The sequence below is a fragment of the Chaetodon auriga genome, chromosome 1, assembly GCF_051107435.1.
Source record: "Chaetodon auriga isolate fChaAug3 chromosome 1, fChaAug3.hap1, whole genome shotgun sequence".
Lineage (NCBI taxonomy): Eukaryota > Metazoa > Chordata > Actinopteri > Chaetodontiformes > Chaetodontidae > Chaetodon > Chaetodon auriga.
Genome location: NC_135074.1, coordinates 22,222,931 through 22,249,057, shown reverse-complemented (window position 1 = coordinate 22,249,057; position 26,127 = coordinate 22,222,931). Strand labels below are relative to the sequence as shown.

The following is a 26,127-nucleotide window of genomic DNA, read 5'->3' as shown; positions in this document are numbered from 1 at the left end:
TTGATCATGCTTTAGTGGTAATGGAGTTTTAATACAATCAGCAGCTTACATCTTGATTGGACATCTCCCAGTAGGGCCTCTCGCCGTACGACATCACCTCCCACATGACAATGCCGTAGCTCCATACATCACTGGCTGTGGAAAATTTCCCGTAAGCAATCGCCTCTGGTGCTGTCCAGCGTATTGGTATCTTTCCACCCTGACACAAAACAGAGAGATATTCAACATTTTTAACTGCGATATCTGTCAGAATGTGACATCCTGCAGTAACTGTCAGATCCACACTCACTGTAGCAGTGTAGGCTGCTTCACTGTCATCGTCGAGGATTCTGGACATGCCGAAATCAGAAACCTTACACACCAAGTTCTCATCCACCAAGATGTTGCGAGCGGCCAGGTCTCTGTGAACGTAACCCATATCTGATAGGTAGGTCATGCCGACGACGATGCCGCGCATCATGCCAACCAGCTGCAGCACAGTGAACTGACCGTCACGTGTCTGGAGTGGTGGCGAAGAAGAGAGAGGACAAAAATGATGCATGGAAGATGATACTTCTTCAGGAAACAGATGCACATATGTGAGCATGTATTCCTCTCACCCGAAGGAAAGAATCAAGCGCTCCATTGTCCATGTACTCAACCACGATCATCACTGGTCTGCCTGAGGAAAAGGTAAAAGACGTGATTTGAGTGACGAACAGACAAAAGTCACTTAAGTAAAGGACTGTGATGAACAAATATGGAGCTTACTCTTGGTGACCACTCCCTCCAGCCTGATGATGTTGGGGTTGTTAAACTGTCCCATGATTGAAGCCTCACGCAAAAAGTCTCTCCTCTGTTGGTCCATGTAGCCACCTTTAAGCGTCTTTATTGCCACAGCAATGTCCATCCTTCCAGGTATACGCAACCGACCGCTGCAGACTTCTCCAAATTCACCTGTCAAAATAACACAATACAAAAAAGGGCATATTTTCTCTCATATATCGCAAGATTGTTCCAGGCAGGGTTCAATTTACAGTTAAATATAGATGCATGAGTTTGCATCTAAGAAATGAATGAGGTGAAACAGACATTGCAAACATAAACAGTCAGACAGCTGGTAAATCAATTAAAACTTGAGGTTGAAACAAAAGAGACATGTGGAAACAGTGTGAGCGTGTACTGCAGTAGCACTGCCATTCGAAACAGCTGTAGGTACCCACTGCCTCCACCAGATGGAGTCCATGTTAAGGATACTAAGCAAATGAAAGGAACCCGGATAATTACTCACAGGCTAAACAGCACAATCTGCTCAATTTCATGAACCATCGAGCATCACTATTCATCGTCGGCAGCGCTGGCTTTGCTCCTCTAAGATACAATACAATAGATTACTTTAAAATCAGCTTGCTAAGTGTGGTTATAAAATGTTAAAACTCAAACTTTATGAGGTTTAACATTTCTTGTAAAATGAAAATATTACTCAACATAAAATGTGATCATTTCTCTATCGCAGGTGCTAGACAACTGCCACCGGGACATTTTTTCCAATACACCTAAATGGGAATTTAGAAAAAAATACCCACATTAAGACACACGAAATATCCTCTCCTGCTAGTTACCAGGCATGTATTTTAAGCATTTAAGCTCTCCTGTTGCATAAAAGTGCTGTTCCTGCCATAAATACAGAAAACGCATATACAGTATGAGTTAATACCTGCTTACATTTGTGTATATGCAGCATCTACAGGGGTGTATCCATTTTACCTGCGCCAATCACCCTTTCGATGCATATGTACGAGGGGTCTATCTCTTTGGTGAATTCCTCCACAGCCTGAGAGGGGTCTTCATACGTGTCTGGATCCACATAGGTCTTTATCCCAGAGAATGGGACTGGAGGAGCAGAAACACAACATACAGTATTCAAAATTACAATATCTTGCATATTATTTTGGAATCTGCACTCAGTGTAGTTGCATTGCAGCAATATATTAAGGACAAGATAAAATAATTAGGGTAAATACAGGTACAGACACAGATATTTACAGATGTCTCGAACACACTGGTGGCAAACACCAGCAGTGATAGATGCTTCCTGGCACTGCTAGCTCTTCCTACAGCACAATAATTTGAAACATGGTCCACATGCATTGCAAGCTGTTAAGAGACAATTTAGATCTGAATTCTAGTTTATAGATGGAAATATTAGTACTGATGTACAAAAAGCAATATGCACACATCATGTACATGAGTGCACATCAGATTTTTTGTGCACCGCTTTGTACACTCAGAAGATGGACATAATAACACCTGCGCAAAATGATGCAATCAAGCACTGCAGAGCCGTAGCCCTAAAACTCAAAAGTTTTAAACCACGAGTTCCCTCACCAGAGCAGACTCTTCTTAAACTGGACTTTAATTTATGTCGACAACAAGGTTTTTACATTTCACCCTACAACATGCATTACATCCTGAATAATTAGTCTCTTTTCGCATTGTTGTAATTTTCTTTATTTATTCAAAATGCAGAACTTTCATTTGAATGTTTTGCCTGCATGAAGATGTTATCCTTGGACTTCAGCCCTGCAGTACATTCTGGCACATTAAAGCATATGATGTTCAATTTTTGTTGAGACTGTGCCGGAGAAGTTCATTCTTGCTCCAGCTGTATGAGGCCATAATGAATGTTGCATGTGCTTCTATTATACTGTAAGATTTTTCTGTTATTTCATCAAGGGAAAAGGGGAAAAAAGAGCTCAGAAAATGCCCCTGAGCAGCGTATAGAGACACTGCAGGCAGCCAGCTTCAGCATCCTCCTCGCTTGCTGAGGCTGGGGATGTTGCTGCAGTGTGCACTGTGCATGATGACTGGCACAAATGATAACTTGAAGCAGCCTCTGGTACACCTCGAGCAGATGAGCTGGGGACTAAATGTACTTTATAGCTGTGTCAGCTCATGTTGTGGAGGGTTGAAGGCTTCGTCTGAGATAGATTCCAGTTTTGGAGTCTACACTCTAACTCTGTCTCCAGGGTGTCTAAACTCAGCTCCATAATAGAACAAACCTCTTTCTACCAGTTTGTTGAGCCTGCTGGCATCCCCTGACTGGGTGATGCCTCCACAGTGCACGACAGCACAGAACAAACAAGAAAAGGCTGTGGGCCAGGATTACAACTATCCAAGTAATTTTTATATTTGAAGAAAAGGCTCATAAATGCACATTTGTTTCGGCAAGACTGTTATCATTCTTTGTCTTGTGCTGTAGCAGAACTAGACTCTGATGATGCAAAATTAAAAAAACAGAAAGTTTGATGAGATAACTCTGCAGCAAGAGATTGAACTCTCTGTACACTGGGGGAAAAGGCACAGCAGACAGCACGAAGACACACAGACAGTAAAGGTGGACACATACAGACAGGCCTTGTGTCCATTTCCTTGCTCTGACACAATGTGTGTGTGAATGTCTGTGGAGGTATTTCTATCTCAGCAAGCTCCATTATTTTCATTCTTTATGGATCAATCACAAATCCCCAAATCAAGACCACAGACGGCAGAATGTTTAGATTTGTCACAGGAGCCACACTTGAGCCTCTGCAGGCCTCAGATCGAATCCTGCAAGAGCTCTCTCTGCACTGTCTTAGTAAATTACAGGACACCATTTTGTTTCCCAACAATGATACGTCTCCCCTGTGGGGCAATCAATAATCCTGTTTTTATCTGTAATTGTAGCACCACACTTGGGTCAATCCTGTAATTCTTAAAACGGAACAGCGGTTACCCAAGCTTTGTCACAATCCGATAATGGGTGTATGAGATAGTGTGAGCGGTGGACGGCTGACAAAAATGAAAGATTTAGAGCTGAAATAGGGCCAATGTGTAGTATGCACAATCAATAGGAGAAGGATTTCTAGTGTGTAGTTACAAAAATTAGATAGAAAATGTTGCATTGTTGTAAAATGCTGCACCAAATAAACAGCTAGAGGTACTGAGAGGACATGGAGAATAAGCATTTCTCAACACTGATTACGGTTCAATATTTGAAAGTTTAAAAGAAATCAGATAATTATACATTGGCAGATTTGTTTTTTCACAGAAACACATATACATCACTCTTGATACGGATCCCTTAGGTGTGTTTTTATAACAATTGCAACCAAGACTGTGACACAGTTGAGAAAATCAACCAGCCGGTCTTCTCTGATGAACAACCTTTTCTGTGCTACTTACACTAATACATATACACCAACACGATGCGCAGTGAGCTAATACAGTCAGACATAACAGCCTGGCCAATGTATCAGTCTAGGTCTAATCTGAGGTTGCTTCTTAAACGGATGACGAACAAACCTTTTGAAACCTGTCGAGCCTCGATCAGTGTTTAGTTTATAAGGTGAATTAAGTTTTCTTTTCTCCCCCTCTACACACCAATGTTAGCCTAGCGCTCTAGTCTACTCAATCATAGCAAGCCACAAACCTTCAGTTAACTCCATCAACGGAGTTGGTGGACAACTAACAAGACAGTGAGTTGAAAGGTCTGTTCTAATGGATCCTTTGAGCTTAAAAATGGCTTAAACAGAAAGTAGAAACTTAGAATAAATAAAGCTCCGGGAGTTGGAGTCTGTTGAAGAATGCCAGTGTGATAACCCATGCGAGCAACCTGAAGCAAAAACTGAATTTAAAACACACACATATACACTCACATACAGTAAAAAACATCATATACTGTACCGTGCCCACTGTGGAAGCGAGTCTTCCTCTTCTCCTCTGACTTCATCCTGGCTTTAATGTACCCCTGACATCTGCAGAGGTGAACCGGTTTGCCAAAGAGTAAGAATCACCTTCATCGCCACATATAACTCCCCTGTACATCTCAGTCTTCTTCCTCACTGTCTCCTCTCTTTCTACTTCTCTCAGTGTTTTTTCCTCAAAGACACGGTGAGTTAGTTGACATTACCAGCAGGAAACAAGCATAACATTTAACAGATTTACTGCTGATGACAAAAGGCAGAAAAGTCTACATTTATTCTGGCTACAGAAACTGCCTAAGAACAGTTTTAAAAAGGCTTTTGCCTCTAATGCCACATCATCAGTCTTTTGGTTCACAAAGATGTCTCTGGTGGAAAAAAGCAGCCATTTTCCTCTTTTCTATCACCCATTCTTTCAAGCCAATTTTTGCCCTTGCTTTCACAGTATGCACTTCTTTATATTTGCTTCCATTCCCCCGCATTTATCCCATTCAGAATCCAACAATTCAAGGCTTTCAAGGCTCAGTCTGGGGCAAAAGTAGCAATGAAACACTAGTACTTAACAAAAAGTACAATTTGCATTGTCCACATACAAAACAAAACAGACGTCGGCTGCCCTTTGAAAATGTCATTTCAGGATTAAATTGTGCTAATACTTTGCAACTTTTGACTTTAGAAATGTTACACATTCAGATCAAAATAGTTGATGAGTGAGTATTAAGAAAACTATTACTGATATTCAGACTGAGCTGAACCAAGGGCAAAGAGAAATTTGAGATAAAGCAGAAATTGTTCTGTTTCATTCACATACTGAAGTCTTCCTGCCTCTGTATTATTCTATGTGGCCCATTCTCAGCATCTGAGAAGGCTGGAACATACACTTAATGTAGGGGCAGATATCTGGATAGCTGTGATGTGGGCTTACCTATACAATATGCAATACAAGTATTTCAGGTGAAAATGAGAATAGGGATTGGTAAAATGTAGACTGAAGTATTCTACGGACAGCGAAAAGGGCCAGAAAACATGAATAGCAGTAGAAGTGGATAACCGAGATTTTCCCCAAACACACTCATAGAAATCTTGAAATACTTGTACGTTGAAATATGCATTAAACATACATCTACAGGGCACGTCTTTGGAAACTGATATCTCATTGGACCTCATGCAAGAAACGATTTCTGTTTAATTTCATGTGTGTACAGATGTACTGTCTACTTCTACAGTCTGCTTTTCTCCACACAGGGAAAAACACTTGTTTAAGGTTTTATAATGCTTTAATCTGAGTGAATTTCAAGTTATTTTTATCAATGAAACTTGCCCACAAATGGAGCAGAACAGATAGTGTACTAATGATCAAATCTCATGAACATGAGTCATTAACAGGAGGCATTCATCAAGCTGAAACAAACCATTTTCAACCAGTTTGTGCAGTTCAGAGTTTGGTGAGTCTGACTTGGAACTTAAGGGGAGAGAACAGAAAAGTTTTTTTGCATGAGGCCCAGTATCTTGCATTTTGTGGTCTGGGAACTATCTGAATCTGGTGTTTCTGAGTTCAGATATTTTCCACATACGAAGTTTGCAAATTGTGTGATTAAAGATTATCACTTCAGCTTGTATCACAATTAAGTCAAAATCCAGACAAAGCATGAAGCGATTCGGGGCCATTTTTCACTGTTTATTAATAAGTGCCACTAATGGTAAAACCCTGTGAACCAGAAGCAGACTGAAGACAACAGTCTGAGATAACCTGTGGAAGTTAATGGAATGGAGCAAACTGCTGGTACATGCATTACATGCTGAGTAATTAGGCAGAAAATTGGTTCAGCCATTTGGAAAATAAGAGTGTCTGCTTGGTGGCAAAAGAGAGTCCATTAACAGACTTCTGGTTGTAGCGCCACTCCAGAGATTATGAGGAGAGAAGCACAGAGGTGTGTGTGTGTGTGTGCGTGCCTGTGTGGGCAGGTGCTGGGGGGGTGTCTTACCGGCCAGTGATGAGGAGGAAGAGGGTAAGGATGACCAACAGGGAGAAGCCGCCTACAGATGCTGTGACGACCACCAGGACTTGACCCTGATCAGCGATATCAGGATCTGAAGAAAATGAGAAATCCAAGTGGAAAACAAAGGAAAGGCCGATCAGTACCTCCCAGAGTTCAAACCGGAGAACTGATGCTGACATGAAGCTATCAAAATGAACACAATGACTTAAAGAAGATATTCAGTTTCTGTGTTGCTACATTAAAACTTTCCTCTATATTTATCAATATTGGAAATACAATATATGACATGCGCTCATTTTCAAGTATTCTTACGCTCACTCAGGTTTCCCCTTTTAAATATATCTATGAACAAAGCAACACATGTTAAACTACTGTGCACTCCTGCCTGTTCACTCACAGGCAGGTCTTAATCACTGCACTGTGTGTGGCATGAAGCTTGTGTGCGTGTGGACTGTATGGGCTGAATACAGTGAGAGAGAAGATGTTACGTGTGTAGGAGCACAGTCCAACTATATAAATACACTTGCGTCAGATGCACTGGTAAATGGGGGGTATGAGAATGTGAAGGTGGACATCTACATATTCATCACCTACAGTGTGCATCTTGTAGGAGGCTGTGCATTCCTGCATATTTCAGGATTAGAATCAGCGGAGCGTTATGTGTGCATCAGGAACTTACAGAGCTTATAAACATTTAAATAAATGGCTCATGCCTGAGAAAACACTGATGAGTTTCACTGATCCATAGCAAAGAATGATCATAAAATGTCTCCAGGGATTTTATAGAGTTGTTGATAAACACCGATGACTCCACATCTCTGACTTTAAAGCTCCCTTTTTCTCTTGTTCATTGTTTTTAACACAAAACTACATATCCACTGGTGTCTCAACAAAAGTCTAGCTGACTGAATGACTGAATATCAGTCCCATTTCTCCCTAAAACACAGCCAGTATATAAAAACAAACACAGGCGCAATTCCCTCTTGCTTGCTCCTCCGTAGTCGTACCCTCAGGTGCAGTGGCAAACTCAAAGTTGGGGCTGTAGGCTGAGTAACCGGCAGCGGTGCGAGCACGCACATGGAAGACGTAGACAGTCGAGGGTCGGAGGCTCGTTACCACCACGTTGGGGGTTTTGGTCCGCGTTGATGAGTAGCTCAGCTGCTCTTGCTCCTAGAAAAACAGAAACAGATTGCCAGAGATGACAAACAAAAGCAAATTCTGGCAGACAAATGTATGTTTGCATAAACCCATTATCACAGCAATGTTTGAAACAAAACACATAATTTTCATCCTATCAACTATCTGAGCAGATGGGGAACAAAGTGGAGATAGCAATACATTATGGATGGTTCTGCACTTACATTTGGGTGTCTGTATGCTAACAATGCACATCACTCTGTGAGCAGTGATTGTTCCCTGTATATGTAATCACTTGTTGTGCATTTCGGTGAGAAAATAACTGTAATACAAACCACTGTTGCCACTGACTAATTAACAAAGATAGTGCATAAACAAAACAGTAATATTAAAAAAATGCCTTTTTTTGAATGATAAAAGACTTTACCTTCTCATAATATTTGACTTCATAGTCCACTATGTCTGTAGGTGGATTTTCCACTTGTGACCAGGAGAGGGCGATGCTGTTTTGAGAGGCCCAGTCTTTCCTGACTACACCCACCAGAGCAGGACCTGAGGATGCAGTGGAGGAGTTCAGGGACTAGAGTCAGCTGTGAGTACAAACCTGTGAGGAGTAGGCTGTTTGGGGAATTCACAATGATGCACACAGGAAAGTTCAAGTAAAACAGCAACAGCATGTCTTTTCACACAAGTTCATTCATACAAATCTTCCACACATTGGCAATTTCATGATATTTCCAAGATCAAAACTAGAATTATCGGCCTCCTTTGCAGGGCTCCACCAAATAGTCAAGTTGCAGTTTACATCCCTGTCTGTCCAGACTCATATAATATACGTAGTGAAGACTCTGAAGGAATGAAATGAAAGGTATTAAGTGTATTTTTTGGCAAAATGGAAATTATCACATAATTAACATGTATGATTCCAGTGAATCATTTCCAGTGAGAAACACGCTGTCTTCACTTTGAGACTATTTTTACAGAGGAGTACGGAGGACTGATAGAGAGCTCCATCACATGATGCTGCGACAATCACCTGAAGCTCAATATCAGCAGAACCAATGAGCATGTGGTCGACTACAATGCTTCAAATATGGATGTTGCTGTGAAGAAGCTATAAAATTGTAAAATGTGGATGCTCCACAGACATCTTCCAGCTGGCAGCACAGAAGTTCTATCAGTATACAATCACCACAGTTAGTGTCACCAATTCAGTATCTGATCAAATGTGAACTATGGTCACAATCTCCCCTTATGACAGTTATGGTGATGAATAATGACCAGAAAAGTATTTTTGTAGAACATTATGAGGTCACATCGAAGCTGATTTTTGGACCTTTTGGATCTAAAATTTCATCATTTCATCATCTTATCCTCTGAGACATTTGTGTGAAACTTTGTCATTATTAGTGTATGAATTCTTGAGTTATCGCCAAAAACAAATCTTGTGAGATCACACAAATTGACCTTTGACCACCAAAATCTAATAAGTTCATCACTGAGTCCAAGTGATTAGATATCGTGTTCATGAGAATGGGACATATGCACAAACAACCTGGAAACATAGTGATAGTGCAAGGATTGGGGGAAACATAATCAAAAAAAATGACAAGTTTGCAGCAGGACTGAGAAGCTGTCACCCGTCCAAGAGGCCCAGAGGAATGAAGAAATTAGTAATTCCACCCACTTATTGCCCGAGCCACTCCAGTGAACTCTGAAGTGAATCCACTGAGTTCAGAGACACGACTGCAAAACATATTTCAAAAGTGTCTTCAGCCATCACAAGGAAGATATCAGCTTTGAAACAAAAAGTTTCAGAACTGTAGAAAAAAAAAAAAAGTTTGCCTGAGAAAAGTGACTCAAGCTCACTGTAGACAATCTCATGTAAAACAACTCTGGAGAAATGTAACGACTTGGTGGCGGTTTGGAGGAGAAAATGTTTCAGTATCAGAGGAATACCCAAAGGGAAAGGAGGGCCAACAAACAACCATTTCACTGTCCAGCTCCGGCGTGATGCGCAGCCCGAGAGAAGCATTTTTGTTGTTAACCAAACCACTAGACCTACAGCAACTGTTTATCATGTTTGTCATTATTGCTGAATTTGGGGGAATTTTTTACACAAGGCTGCTGAGGAGACACAAAATCACCGAGCCGAGATTCAAATATTTACCATCAATTATTCATAAAGCCTTTGCTTGGACCGAATATGATTTGGCAAACTAATAGATCCCGTCCCTCTGTTGTCGAGCGTGCTGTTTGGGGGTTCATTGTTGGAATACAAATTCGAGCGCGGATTGACATCTGAAACTGTCCTCGTGCTCAGAGAAGCAGATAACCTGCGACACACAGAAGGCCACAGAACGGATGTGACACTTGAGAAAGGTGGCATGTCACAGTGGTAAGTGGACGCTTTGGGGTTCAGACGCGACTTTCACATCCTGTCAAGAAGCCAAGGTTTTCCAGCAGCAGCTTGGCCCAGACACGACGCTTCACAGTCCAGCAGCTCGACCATTCAACTTGCATTAAAAAAAAAGAGGGGAGAAAAAAGAAAGAAAAATGGTGGAAGCAAGAATTTGATGCTGACGCCTGCAAAAATGCACACTCGGGGACAAATATGTAAATTTAGGGTGTGTCCAGCCATGATATTACAACGCAGAAACTCAAACACTTCACCCATGTCTGTCTGAACATGCATTTCTTTCGAGCCTAAAGCTCCAAACTACATCCTATCTGTCACAAATTAAGTAGTGTAATGTCAATTAAAGTTCAACACTTTTTACACGATTATCACAGGAGACCAAACACACAGCACCGCATATGGAGGGGATCTCAGTCATCGTACCATGCTGTCTATTTAACAATTTGCAGAGCCAGAGATCGCACATCTGCAATCTCTGCCATGTTATTCCAGGCAACATGTGCCCTTTCCATCCTGGTGGCAGGTGGTGTTTGAGCTGCACAGCGCGCCCGGAGATGTTGTGGGAATATCTCAAGCCACTCAGTCTGGCTGCCTGCTGCAGTTATTAATGGCAAACAGCAGACACACCAACAAAAAACATTCACCATGTATTGACAGAACAGTACGGTGCAAGAAGTGCACAGGCGAGGAAAGGAGAAACTCCACTGAGTTGCTTTGTAAATGTCACCTGTGCCGTACCTAAATTACTGTCATTATTAGAAGCGCACAATTTTAAACAACAGTTCTCTTTCAGGAAGGTGAAATATACAAGTAACTGAAAGCATTTCAGATTTTTTTCTGTGGATATGTATTATTATTCATGTCTGACTGATGTCAATGCAATGTGTATGCTTTAAACCGATTAAATGTGCGCAGTAGGGTAGTAGCTCAGAATTATTTTCACCCTCACTGCAATTTGGCGATTATTTTCTTGATTAAATTACTGTTGTTTGTGACCAACATTCCAAAATCCAAAAATATTCAACTAACTATCCCATAAAACAAAGAAAAGGAGCCTGAACAAGCTGTAATATTTGCCTTCTTTGCTTGACAATTGACATAGATGATTAATTGATTTTCAAAATAACTGCCGATTAATTTTCAGTCCACCAGCTTATTCGTTACACTTCTTATCGTTTCAACTTTAGCACACGGCACTGAAACATCCCGAGGTACCCACTGTAAAAATGAGAAGTGTATGCAAGTAAAGGCAAAACCTGAGGCGAACATCGACTAATCTGAGGAGGAGCAGCTACAAAATGCATATCAGACCATGTAAGACCAGCACAGATGTCTGCAGTCGAAATAAGGTCCTTAGTTTGTAGCTTACGATCAAAGAACATTGTTCAAGGACCATGAGACTGTTGGCTTATTATTAGTTTTATATGTACTTAATAAAATTATTCAAGGATTCATTCCACAAAATCCTCAAAGTCATGCTTGAATAAATGTCAACACATGACATGAATAACTGCCTTTGTCACTATATGTGCTTGTGAATTGAATGGATCTGTTAAAACATAACTAAACAAGAACGATGGCCATAAATCTCATGTTCAACTAAGCAATGGGGATGTTTTTTCAGTTGGCCTCAGTGTAACCAGGCAGATAAATATGCATAACCCACTTAGGGGATGAAAATGTTTGTGAGAATCACATTACTAGAGGGGATTTCTGTCTGCAGCTTACAGTATAACATTATATATCTATCACTGTGCATGTGTGTGTGTGTGTGTGTGGGTCTGTGGAAATTCTTGCAAAGTGAGAAAATTCTAAAAACCCTCTAAACTCTTAAGCAAGAAGCTATTTTAGGTTCAGGATGAATCAATTCACTGGTTAGGTACCTACTGCTTTGTATGAGAGAGTCAGTGGTCATTACAGTTAATCACTATTCCCACACCAGCAGATGATTGACAATCTATAAGCTGTAGGTATCGGCAACATGTAAAAACAGGCTAACCTCTCTATAGATGCTCGATAAAGAAAGGACATAGAGGGAAGAAGAGAGAGAGAGAAAGAGTTAACAGGAGGAGCTGTAAAGAAATCCCACGAGGTTGCATCTCCCCAGCATCTGAGCATATAAATAGAAGTGAGCCTTATTCCCAGAGCAAGGAAGATGAAAACACAAGAGAATCCACTGGTGGAGAGGGGAAAAGAGCAAAGCAAAAGAGAGAAAATCTCGTGAATCAGGACACCACAGATCAGTGGGAAGTGTTCACACGTGGATTCAGCATGTGAGACCTTTGCATGACTCTTGCTGTATATACTCTTGTATGTACTCTTGCTCATATATTTTGGGAAGCACTTGCACATCATTTCCAGTTATTGGGAACAGTTTCATGTTTCGAGCTCATTCCAGTTTATGGCAATTAAAACCATAATAAACTTGCACAAACTCCATGAGGTTTTTACCCCCTCAGAGTCTGAACCTTAAATATTGCTCTTCAAAGCTGATCCACACTGTATGTAAGTAGAAGAATTATAAAGAAACAAATGATTGAAGTGGAATTGCTGGCTCATATTACAACAGCTGCAAAACCCAGAGCACCAAGCCAAACTCAAGCGTTGACAAAAACTGACTGAATTTGGTCACGTACGGTTTGCACTTGTGCGAGATGAAACGACTAGCTAGAAGTCTGGGAGTTCATAATCTCCAAACACTGCTGAAAGGCTAATACTGCCAACCAGACAAACATTTTTATGCCACTGTTCAACTGATTAAATAGTCTTAAAATAAGCTCAGTGTGTCTGCTACAAAGCTGCAGCTAGAACTGTAAATGTGTATTGTCAGCTTATGGCTTCTTGCTTGTATAAGAAGAAAAGATGGAGGTTATGCATTCGGAAGAAAAAGCACTAAATGAAAGTGAAAAAGGGAAATTACTGCTTCCTGTACCCACAGCGGCAAACACAGCACAAAGACTATCTGTCACAGACATTCAGCCAACAACATCCACCGGCCAAGTGTCAGACTGGAGAGAGAGGGCTCTAAATTTTGGCCATCCTAAAATGGCATCGCGGTGGTGCGTTCACTGTGACGCTGTAATCTACCACAGGATACACATGCACGCTAACGAATGAGTGTATGTGCCGTTTGGAGCAATGGTCAAATATTTATTATAGTCAAATATTACCAATGAGTCCCAGGACAATACAAACAAAAACCATCAAAGCTTCATTTAATTACTTATTAACAAGTATTGATTTATCTGGTTTTGAAACTAGAATAATAAACACGAGTACAATCTATAGCAGCGGAGTAATAGAGCAGTAAAGATTGCAATGAGCTGAAAGACAATGAGCACATCTCTGTTGGGATTCAACCATTTAAACCGACAGCTATTTGATTTTGATTATTCCAGCAAAGGTTCGATGCATCATTCAGTCTCACATTTTGTGAGTGAATTGATTCGATTAGAGAATTTACTCAATTCATTTGGCTTCTGCCTGGTCCCACAAATACACAAACTAATCTGTGCCACCAACAAAAACGTGGAAACTTCACAGGTGTAATCTTTAGTCCAAACTTTCAAAGTCCAATATTTCCAGTCTCTGCTAGGACACAGTGTTTCCTTTTTTATCTTACGTAAGGATTACTTTTAACACAGAGTCCATCTTTGTGGGTGTCTATCTGCTCCTGTTGTTGGAGCACGTTTCTCCTCAATTTGCACTCATTTCTCTGTGCCTCTTCACAGAACGCTGCAGTGAACTTTGTGGGAGGAAGCTTCAGTGAGAAACGCTCTGCTGAGCAATATCTACAGTGTTCATAAACACAGAGATCATCCTGCTCGCTCTGCTCTGAATTGCTGCCTTGAGAGGCATTGGGACAACAGCTGACCTTCATCAGCTTCAACAAGCAGAAAAACAGCACCCTGTCTTACAAAGTGAAATTAAATGTGGAGGAGAGTACGCACAAATAGGCATTCAAGATGATCAAATGTGTTTTCTGAGAATCCATGACTAAACAGATATCGCTCTGTTATTGCGGCTACAAAACTGACCCACACTATATCATATCATCGAAGGCAACGAAGACTCTGAAGTGATCATGCAAAACTGAACATTATAGCTTACCAAAAATAGACTAGCACACAGGCAATCGGAAAGAGGGATTATTAGTAATTCTGATTAATAGGTTTAGCATAATTAAAGCCATAACAAGTCATTAATATGCAATTCACAAACAGAAAGCATGCCAACAGAAAATAAATCATCCCCCTCCTTCTCACTTGCAAAATCCAGTTAATTGCTAATTCTGCTTTTGATTGGCTATTATTCCATCATTGGCACAATATCACAATCAATTACATGGATAACCTTGCAGCGCCTGCGCTAATTGGCAATGATCCCGTCCATCCCTCGTCCATCCAAACATTGGTTTAGACAGGTACAGATTCACAACAAGCTTTTCCCTCGATTTGATGAATGTTTGATCTCATTTGAATTTATAATAAGTTTTGGCGTGCTTGAGACATATGGTGCTTTGACGAGTTTAAACTGATTTTCTAATGTTGACCTTTAATTAGAGAGCATCATCAAGACGCTTCCTGGAAGATTTTCCTCTATGTGCAGCTAGAATACACACTAAATGTTACCTGTTCATTAATATTTATTTGGGGTTGTTTTTCCAGAATTCAGCACATTAATATTGCGAGTTACGTCCTATGAACTGCAGACTATGAGCGGTGAAAGGCTGCATTCAAACAGTATGAATGGTGCACAGTGTGTACTTTCTGTTTTTTTTTTTTTTTTTTCCAGCCTTTTTTTCCCCCTCACATCGAATATGCAGGGCAGTTATATAAGTGCATACAGTGGATCAGGATCATTCTATCCTGTATCAAGGCACAAAATAAAAGTGTTATTGTACACTCTGTAATGGACCTATATCTATCTGTTGTGCAATTCTATAATGACACTCAGTCAAAAAAGGGGGGATCTCTAGTTTGTGGGTGTGGGGGACAAACAACGGAGAGAGCTTGGAAATGACTAACCTACCATATGCAAAGCTGTAGGAGGTACCACGGTACATGGGTAAAACAAATGTGTGTGCAAATGTCATATGTGTCTGTGTGTTTGCCTGCTTGTTTGTATGCATGTTGGGCTGTGTGGGCATACAGTGCGTCTACTGAGGAAAGGCAGTTTGACAAGTTAATCCACTCTAAACATCCTAATGGGAACATCCCCACAGGCTGCTTCTCCTCCTCTACAGAGATTATTTTGCATTCCAACTTCCTCCCATCAGCCCCGCTGCCTTTGCCGGAGAGACGGGTATGACATGACACATATACACCTGACATCTGGTTTCCATGGTGTGGTGACAGCCCATCAGCAAAACATTTCATTTCTAAAAATAATGCTTCAATGCAATAGTTTTCACTGTATTCTGAGGGAGACGAAGCCATGAGAAATGACTGTTGAAGTTATTAACGTTTCTTGAATGAGCAGGAACATGATTCAAGACCATAATGATGGTGATATGATAACTGGCTGTTTTTTCTCACTTACCAACCATGCACTCCACTCTGCCATTCATAAACACAATGGGAGCATCTGCACAGTCTGAACACTTAGAAAATAACATTTTTATTCCCTCCACTGAGTCTCTGAGGTTCCTTGCTGTCTCTTAACCATCAACTCCATCATTACTGCTGCTTCATTCTTGTGTATCTCGCTGTTTTTGACAAAACCTGCTGCTACATGCCACCTTTGTACTGTACACATTTGCACGGTTCAAATCTGACTCACAGGTAAACAGACTCTTACTGACTTTGCATCATTTATATTATCAACTGGCTGGTCCACCACTTTGGTCCGGACTGAAATAAATCAACAACTAGTGGATGGATTACCATGAAATTCAGACCTTCATGGCCCCCAGAAGATGAATGCCACTGTGATACCCTTTCTTTTCCAAAGCACCATCATCAGGCTAAAATTTTAATTTGTTCAATACTTCTATTCATTTCTACTGCAAACTAATGACACTCATAATCCTCAGCTGTTCCTGTTTAGTGCTAATTTGCATGTTAGAATACTAACAAGCTAAACTAAGATGGTGAACGTGGTCAACATTATCCTTGCTAATCAGACCAGACATCTCTGTGAGGCTTTGTTCCATCCATCCATCTAAAGTACAAATAAGGCTTACTGATGGCACGTGGCAAATATGCCACCTGTAAGCCTAGTGATTGTAGAGAAAAGTTCAGCCAGCATAGCATCTTGTTGTCTCTAAAGCAGAAAAAGTGGAAAATATGCCGTAAAACTGTTGTATGATACGCATATTGTTGGCACTTCCCATTCTGCCTTTATGCATCTACGCTAGCCTATTATTGCACGTAAAGACGATTTATCACAGATATACCCACTTCCCTATTTTTATAGCTGAACCACTGATGACTGATGAGCGTCTGTCTTGTTCTCATCAGAATTTCAGCTCAGTACTGACTTGCTGCACTTGCTGAAAGGGGAGAAAATGTGCACATACATCCCAGTATAATTTATTAATCCACTCTCTTTCCTTCCTTCGTCTCAAGCTTTTCCATCAATTATTCCATCAATATTCTTGCCCTTAAAATATGAGAGTTCAGGTTTTAGTTGTTGAACTCAGGTCTCTTATTTTTCGTAATTCAAGCCCAAGACAATGCTGTATTGAGGACTGCTAGCTGTAGTTGACCCCAGGTCAGCCAGGTTCTACTCATTAAGACTTGGTTCAGGTCACAGTGGCTCAGTCAGCTATTCAGGGGTGAGAAATGTGCTTCACCTATTGGCACATTAAGCTGGACGGAGAGACTGTGGAAGAAGGCAGGGTGCTCAGGAGGGAGAAAGGCAAATCTAGCTGCAAAATAAATAAAACACTGATACTGTAGTGTAATATCTTCATTTGTTCCCAAACACAATATTCATGAGCTATGAATCAGGTATTATGCAACCAAAGCATATGCATTATCAAGCAGAAGCATGAAAATTCAATATTTCTTAATATATTAGAGTTAAATGTGGTTAGTTGAATTTAACCCTCAGCAATCTGTCAAGCAAAAGGAGAGCAAATGTAATACATAATCTGCAGATGTCCTGTGAACGAGAATTTGCCATTTTTAAAAACAACCGCAGTCATTATTGTCCTTCAGCCATTATGAAAGAAGTTATGGATTATAAGTCAAAGCTTGAGATACAGTTTGATTTACACTGAGGATAGTCATATCACCAGTAATCAGTATGAGCATTTGACCAATGCTGCTCCCTCACGTCCAGTCCACAGATACTCCGATCAATGTATGAAAGCTAAATTGTTGACTACACAACAAGAAATGAAAACAATTTGTCCACAAAACGTTTTGCTTCAGTTTCATTTTAATGTAAGCTATGTAATTAGATGCAGCGGGTATTTTGGAGGAACTTGTGAGCAAGTAAAACCACTAGTTTTTGCAAAATGCTAGTTTGTGCAAGTTTGTAAAGCTACTTTTTACTGGTTTGTTTGGCTCCCTGCCATCCCAGAGGCTGAATGGTCCACTGGGAAAATTCCCACCATTCCAGGTGGCAATTTTGTCCACGTCAGCAGGATTAAAATGATGAATGTGTCGCAATTTTTTTTGTAGCTCACCATGTACTATTTCAGCCCTGCAAAATGCTTTAAAAGTGATTGTGAAAATTGTGGATGCAACCAGCTGTTTTCATTATTAATCTTTAGAATACCGTTTAATGTCATAACTAGTACTCAAAAAAGACCCTGGAGCCCAATTTGAAACCTCTGAACTGCAATTTGTTGTTTGGCCAACAGTCAAAAACCCAAAGATCTTCAATTACAGTGATGTAATCCTCACATTTGTGAAGCTAGAATGAGCAAATTGGAATTTTTGCATAATAGAAGACTTAAACTAATGATCAATTATCCAAATTGTTTGCAATTAATTATCCATTGACAGATTAAACAATTAATCCACTATCTGTTTAAGCACTCATGAAATTAGTGATGAATTGTAAATCGTGTCCATGTCAAGAAACCATATCAACATAAGTCAATCCTATGATTCTGTAGGAGGTGCAGCACATCTGCCTGTCATCACTGCTGGATTTGAAGACAGTAAGACAAAAAAAAATTGTGAAACAAGAGCTCTGCAACTCACCAGCTTGGTGTGTAGTGACGGTAACATTCGCCAGTGAGCGTGTGGCTACACCCAGCCCAGAGACGCCATTCACAGCCTCTACATGAAAGGTGTAGTTGGCGTGCGTTGCAAAATCTAGTATTGCCACAGAGGTACCAGTCAGACCAAGTGGCCGTGGGATGAACCGCAGGTCTGACTCACATGGCTCGCACTGTGTCACCCCACTGTCGCCGTCATTTCCATCACAGCGCTGGCACAGAATGTTGTAAGTGATGTCCTTCCTGCCACCTGTATCGCTAGGAGGCATCCACTGCAGGAAGAGAGCCGTGTCATTGATCAATGAGACCAGGTTCCTGGGAGCTGACGGAGGCCCTGAAGAGACAGAAAAGGTATTTAGAGAGTGATTACTCATTGATAACGCACTGATTACTCTGTCAGGTATTTTTAAACAAATAACCTTACAAATACTCATATGGCACAAGACATTGAAAGCAAGACAAAACGTATGATCTATGATCACAGGTGCCATTTCAGACAGTTTAGACCACTGGGGAGGAGACCCACTAACATTGTCTATAGTTTAACAAAAATGATGAAAGGAGCAGCGATAACATCCTCCTTTTAGTACACTGCCTTGCAAAAATTCACGTTAGTATGGAAGAGCAAATACACCACTCATCTGACCTCGAGGATGAAGATTAAGTGGGCACATGCTCACCAACATGTGACAATAAAAAGGACCTTTGGCGGCAAGTGAGCATAATTTGAAATTGCAGTATGTCTTTTTGTGTGTATGTGTGTGTGTCTGTGTAGATAGGTGTGTGGGTGGTCTTCTGCAGTATTTCATTCCAACGGTCTATGTGTCAATTTCCTGGAAGGAACAGATTTTTTTTCCAATTTTCACAACTGTACATCTGATTTGGCAAAGTGATCAGAACTAAAGTTGAGAGTGTGTCTTTGAAAATCTGTGTGTAGGCGTGTGGGTGGTAAGCTGCTACTTAGTGAGCATGCCACTTGTCAATTTCATGGATGCAACTGTCAGAATTTTTCATGTCCGTGAATGAGGTACATCAAAACAGACGTTTTTCTTTTTTCCAAAGTTGACATATGGAGGCATTAAGTTATGAAGGCATATATTTAGATTTAGCTCAGTCTTATTGCATAAATAAAAAAGAGCGGACAGATGGGGGTAAAGATGGCACCACAGACTAAAATATATTACAGACATGCAAATAGAAACTAAGAATGTCTCAGCTGTCAGAGAAAGTTCTGTTTTGGAAACTACTCTACTAACTTGTGCAAGCCATTGTGGAGGAGTCCTGGATAGCCCTGTAGAAGCCTTTGTCGCAGTGACAGATGGTGGCGGCCTGGTCATGGCTGGAGCTGTGTGGAGGACACTTGGAACATTTAGTGTTCCCAGCATACGCCTTGAAGAAGCCAGGCTTACAAGCTGGAGAAAAAGAGAGACAGAGTTATACAAGGTTAATGTTCCTCAGGCAACTGCATCTCCATCAGCACATACACGTTTAATTCAAAGCTCCAGCTGCTTCTCTCCTCACCTGTGGTCTGACCTTATTTCTTAAGGTACTATGGATCAGTGCTTAGCTCAAAATGACACACACCTGTAAAGCCCCTCTTCTGAATAAGGAATCGCAAACTCCCACAGTCCACAAATATGTTTTGAAACTCATTACAAACAGCCCAACTAATGATTTTTAGAGGCATGTGCTTGCAGACTTCCACTGCACCACCATATATATATATATATATATTTTATTTTATTTTATTTTATTTTATTTTTTTCATGGTGGTTTGGTAAAGCTCAACATGGTTTTCCCTGAGATAGCTGTCATATCAAGCAGGCAGAGCAGCAGATGGAAATGCAGGTACTAAATGACCATCAACGGCTAAGGTAACATCAGTGACTGTAGGCAACACACCTGAAGTACCAAGTGTAGCTTAGTGTAGCTCAATTATTATTATTATTATTACTGCTGATAAGCTGGCCAGCTAAGAGGAGACAGCACACAACAAAAACAACTTTGGAGGTACTGGAAGGCGTATTCCTCCTCTTTTGGCCTTCTGTCCTACCAGAGCTCTCACTTCATGCTAGGTCTGTCCTCCTGGACCAGTCTCTCCACCGAACGCACTCAGCTCCAGGTAAGGGAGCTAAGCTAACCAAGCTAACTTCAAAAACCGGAAGGTGCTCTGCTGCCCTGCACACCACCGACTGAAGCCAGGCCTGGACGTGATCTCCTGCAGCTGCACACTCGGTAAGTTAAACCTGTGCAGGGCAGCAGAGCACCTTCCGGTTTAGCGGGTTGGTTTGAAGTCCTGCCTCACCGGAAAATTAACTCGTTATGACGACAAAACGGTGGAATATTATGTCGTTATCACGATAAAACGGTGGAATATTATCTCGTTATAATGATAAAACGGTGGAATATTATGTCGTCATCACGATAAAACGGTGGAATATTATGTCGTTATAACGATAAAACGGTGGAATATTATCTCGTTATCACGGTAAAACGGAGCGAAAAAATTATGTTGACCCATGGCCTTTAGGGCTTCCGTAGCTAACATTAGCATGGAAACCGTCCTTAGTTAGCTTTGGCTATTACTGTTCTTGTTTAAAAACATGTTTAAAAAAGTGTTTTATTTGATGTAATAGCGAAGTCTTAAAAAGCAGCCCCCTGAGAGTACTGTAATACAATATCACTAATACAGCTTCGATGAAATGCTGGATCAATATAGAGAATATAAATGTTATTGTCTTATAATACAGAAAAATAGATACCTTTAATATTCAGATCTTCAGAAGGTAAATTGAAGGGACAAAAAGCATAGGCTACAATATAAATTATTAAACTGATGAAAAGTCTCTGGAGCCCATTTGTTTCAAACAGCAGCTTTAAGAGACCCCACTTTCAAATTCCCCACAGACAGAGAAAAGATTCAATTGTTTGTCAGGCAGGTAAAAAAAAATAGCTATTAACATACAAATAATGCATTATGAAAATGCAATTATAGCCTGCTTTCAGTCTTAAACCTCTATCCACTCACATAGTCCATTCTGCTGCCCTAAGTATTCTTCAGTTTTCCATCCTTACCCAGGTTCACTTTCCTACCTCATTACTTCCTCCAGTTCTGTCCTGTTTTACTTCCCCATTTCCTTTTTTTTCTCACCAATTCAACCAACTCTCCTTTGCTTATCTCTCCAATTTTTCTCCGACTGTTTTTCTCTGCCACAGTTTTCACCTTTTCTTGATTTTTTCATCTTTCTTCCGATATTTTTCCTTTTCCCATCTCTCCTCCTGCTTTCCTCTTCTTCGCTCTTTCCCTTAAGGCTTATCAGAAGATGGCAAATCCATTGCAGATTGCCTCCTTCTCCCCGGACTTATCTCAGTGGAGAAAAATAAAGCGCTAATAGTGCAATTATATAATATTCGGGGATCATTTTATTGCCGAGTGATTTGTATGAGAATATTATGTGTGTGGGTGGGGTAATAATTTCAAAATTATCAAATTAGTATGTCAACTTTTAGACAGACAATATAATGATATAGAAAAAAGGTAACACATTGGGAAATTTAATCAAGGCTTGAAGGCAGACAGCTGGACGGACTTTATAACTTCAACATTTCAATATTAGTACTACAGTTACTTTAAGTACAAAGTAGTGAGCCACATTTATTTCCTCTAACAGACCATAATGTTTAAGTCTGTTGTTGTCTGATGCATTATTGCTTTAACTGCGAAACATTACCATTACAGTCCTTCTGTTGCTATTAAGCACTTTACCCAGGACTCCTTGTAAAGGGTCATTGTTACTGAGTAGATTATCCTAATGAAATAAAGTAAATTGAATGAAATTGCTCCTGGTACACACATTGCCGCAGTCATGATTCAATAAATTCAGCAGCCGGAGAATCCCTCAGATTGTAAATCGGACCAACTGATGCAGTATCTCTAGTATCTAAAGTACCTACATGTATGTCAGCTTGTGGGACCCGTGGGAGAGTACTGGTTGAATGATTAGACTTTCTACCTCAGGCTAGATTGCTGTTGCTTGAGTCTACCCGAGGCTAGAAACCGGGAGTATTTATAGTCGTGGCATCAACAGTTCAGTTGTTCACTCAACTGATGATAATAATGTGTCATTCTGCAGAGAACTGTAGAAGTGCAGTCTGTCACACCAGCCTGGAAAATTATTTTGAGAAAAGCCTAATTGGACTGTTTTAAATGCGTCTCCCCTTGTTCCCCTCCCACAGAGATTGATGTAGCTGAACTTTGACCATAAGTTCAGCTACACTGGCATTTTTCACCCATGATGAATCCAATATGAGAGAATGGAATGAAACTCCTGTCTTGTTCCCAGACGTCTGAACTTTGATGGAATATACTGATGTTTGATTGACTTTCAGGTGGCCATAAATTGTATATCATGGCACCTCAACCCGTGTACAATAATCAGTTTAACCACCATAGAGTAGTGAAGTATGAGGAGTTATTTCGGTTACCCTGGTTCAGTGGTAAAAAGTAAAAATCTCATTTGTTTTCTCCATAGACAACATTGGGTGACTGACAGTTGGATAGATAGTTGATTCATGGACTACTTGATTGTCATAAAATTAATCTGCAAGTAAATTTCCAAAATAGAAGAATAATTTTAACCATTTTTGTATAAAATTGGTATTTGGTATTTTTGGTATTTTCTTTGTCATTCATGAGAGTTAACTGAATATTTTAGGTGTTGGACTGAGGCTTAGGCTGAGAGGAATTATGCATTTTTCACTAGAGAAACTAGAGAAAATAATCAGTAAACTAGTCAATAATAAAAATGATCACTTCCAGCCCTCGTTGAAAATCTCCCAGTTGAAGTAACAGGAGAAAAGATAAACAACTGCAACAGAAAATATCTGCTTTTTCATACAGCTTCAACTTACAATTATTTTCATTGTCAATTAATTTGCAGATTATTTCCTTGATTGATTATTTTGTATATAAAACCACAGAGAAAAAATATCCATCAAAATTTTCCAGAGCCCAAAGTTTGCTTGTTACATGTCTTTTTAGTCTGACCAACAGTCCAGAAGTCAGGGATTCAATTTGCTATAAGGTTAGACGAAGGTAGCAAATTCACACATTTGAGAACCTGAACCCATCATTTTAAGTGACTCCAGCAATTAGTTGATTGCATCACTTCTCAAATGCAGACGGAAAAAGCCTGTGAATGTAAAAATGTTAGGTAATTACTTAACTGCGACTCCCATGGTGCAAATTAGCAAGAAACATCAAATCACCGAGGGGAAATTCTGTGGCGAACAAATTTTTTTCTGGCTAAACAATAAACTAATGGTCAATCCATTCAAATTAGCTTTCTATACAGGCATATATTTTGTTCTATTCTATTCTATTTTGCACAACTATATATCCCTGAAACACGGTGGTAAGAGGTCACCATATTTCTGTAAATAGCAATGGTCAGTGGTTTTGAATGAGAGCGAACGTGAATTGAGATGACATGTTGGGGTTGAGCGAAAATGAAGAAGGAAATTTGCAAGAAGGAAAGCGATAGAAGTGGAAAACAATCTGCATAAACAGGTGGACATAATCGAGTATAAAGATGTGTAAAAGTGATGAGATGAAAGATGGACACACAAACAGAAATCCTGGCTAAAATCATGTTGCTGTTTAGCTCCTCATGAGAAGAGTAATTTGTCACCCAGTTTCCAATTTTTGAGGCCACTCATTCACTTGGATATTACTTTCCTCCAATGCTGAGCTCCTGCCAAAGGCAACAAACACACAGATTCATTTGAATTTCCAGCTGCTCCCTGCTCTCTGGTACACGCTAGGAAGATCACCACCAAAAAGCAATTACAGTCCTTATACCACTGTTTCTATCAAAAAGTTTGAAAACATCCCATCCACATGCACAAACACACAGACACGTAATGAGATGCAATTTGTTCACGATATTTGTTTGGCTTTTTGTCATGGAATGCATTCTTATTCATGAAAGGCGCAAAATACGCATTTCCACTCCAGAGCAAATAGACAAAGCATACAACAATGACGCGGACATGCATGTTTCACCAGTTTCATTACCAGTTATTATGGCTACTATTTTTTTTTTTTTTTTTGATAAATTAATCATTTCTTGTATAAAATGGCATGTTATTATTTTTCTACAGCCCCAGGAGATGTAATCAAATGTCATTTTATTCGTCCAACAATCCAAAATATTCAATTTGCTATCATATATGACAAAGATTTGAGAAGCAGGGAGCAGTGAATGTTTGACGTTTTTGCTTTGAAAATGACTAAAATGATCGATTGAAATTTTGAAAACAAAAAGTGGCCTCCTCTTTCAGTGATGACACCGGCATGTTTTCATTCTTGATGATATATGGAGCCATAGTTGTTGCTGGATTTCCATCCAAATGTGTTACAAAATATGAACTGAATTTTAAGAAATTCAGCAAAAGAAAATGTGAGTGAAAGCTTGTTTCCATCCATTACTGTTATGCGGTCAGTAGGAGTTGATTCATTGAGATAAGACGTCTGTGGTGCCAATTCTCCAGTTGGAAAACTAACACGAGGTATTTTTTAGCTGCTTCTTGTTCTTTTCTCCTTCTTCTTCTTCTCCCATCAGCTCATCAGTCATGTGGGTTAAATGTTCACTACATGAGAACTTTTTCAAAAAGGTGTTTCCAAAAACTGGAAAAAAACACCTCAAGCAAGCTCAAAAACTTTTTTGTGAAATTGAGGAAGTTTTGTTCTTTTTCTAATGTGATGGAAAAACAGCTTTTGATTCTTGATTTGAGTTAACGCTTCACTTATTTTTTTAAACCTGTGTTAATTCATTTTTCTGACCACTTGGGGCAGTATAACCAAAGTGTAAATGCAAGATTGTTATATTATCCATCCTCATATGGCAAATGTGTAAGCAAACAGTTGCCTATTGAAAGCTGGCAGATACAGAACTACATTACCATTCATGTGGAGCTGAGTCAGCCTGACAAATCTACGTCCAAAATTCACTCACTTTCTAAATCTGTTTTGGTCTCCACCGGCTACTAGTGGATCTCTTTTGCTTGTTAGCTGCTAAATGCTCCACGACGAGTCACTTTTTTTAATATAATCTAAGGACTATTCAAAATTTTTTAAATTAGGACTAGTATATAGTGGGTTTTTTGGCCGTTTTTACTGAGAACAAACAGCTGCCTTCTTGCTGAAAACATTGTTGCTTAGCGCAGGCAGTGAATCAAAGCTGTGTTCTGAAAAACCAGAACAATGAGCTGAGAGTTGCTGTAAAGCTCTGTAGAGCAGAGAGGAACCACAAAGTCAGATGATAACTCTCTGTGAGTTCATCACCGCACATGATCCCTTTTGAAACATAATAATTCGATCCATGATAATACTGATCAGACCAACAAGGTTAAGAGATTTGAGTGTCAATAGGAAACCTACAGGGGCTTTGGAAAAAGAAAGTACATCATCTGAACATTTTCAGGAATGTAAGGATGTGCCAGCTAAGAGATTCTGAGTTGTTTGGGTTTGTGTAGAGTTGGAAGTTTTCTCTTGGCTTTATGTTGTCAGAAACAGATGGAGCTAGAGACTATGTTTACCCTGGACTCTCAGCTTTGATATGCAGATGGGAAGTTCACAGAGAATGAGTGATGCTCTAGTCTGGCAAAGCCACC

At 40.0% G+C, this 26,127-nt stretch overlaps 1 protein-coding gene across 2 annotated transcripts in view; it reads right to left on the bottom strand.

Moving 5' to 3' along the window:
* Positions 1–26,127, bottom strand: part of LOC143320458 (ephrin type-A receptor 6-like) — a 52,309-nt gene that overhangs the window by 2,218 nt on the left and 23,964 nt on the right. Inside the window, exons 7-17 of one of the 2 annotated variants that reach the window (XM_076730134.1) lie at positions 19,710–19,865; positions 18,437–18,787; positions 8,286–8,410; positions 7,729–7,891; positions 6,707–6,812; positions 4,705–4,775; positions 1,747–1,872; positions 751–936; positions 600–661; positions 290–499; positions 50–199 (exon numbers count right to left, since the gene is read on the bottom strand). In XM_076730134.1, the coding sequence (XP_076586249.1) occupies positions 50–199; positions 290–499; positions 600–661; positions 751–936; positions 1,747–1,872; positions 4,705–4,775; positions 6,707–6,812; positions 7,729–7,891; positions 8,286–8,410; positions 18,437–18,787; positions 19,710–19,865 (1,706 nt within the window). Of the gene's footprint in view, positions 1–49; positions 500–599; positions 662–750; positions 937–1,746; positions 1,873–4,704; positions 4,776–6,706; positions 6,813–7,728; positions 7,892–8,285; positions 8,411–18,436; positions 18,788–19,709; positions 19,866–26,127 lie in introns of both variants that reach the window. The other variant, XM_076730125.1, reaches the window with a different exon arrangement.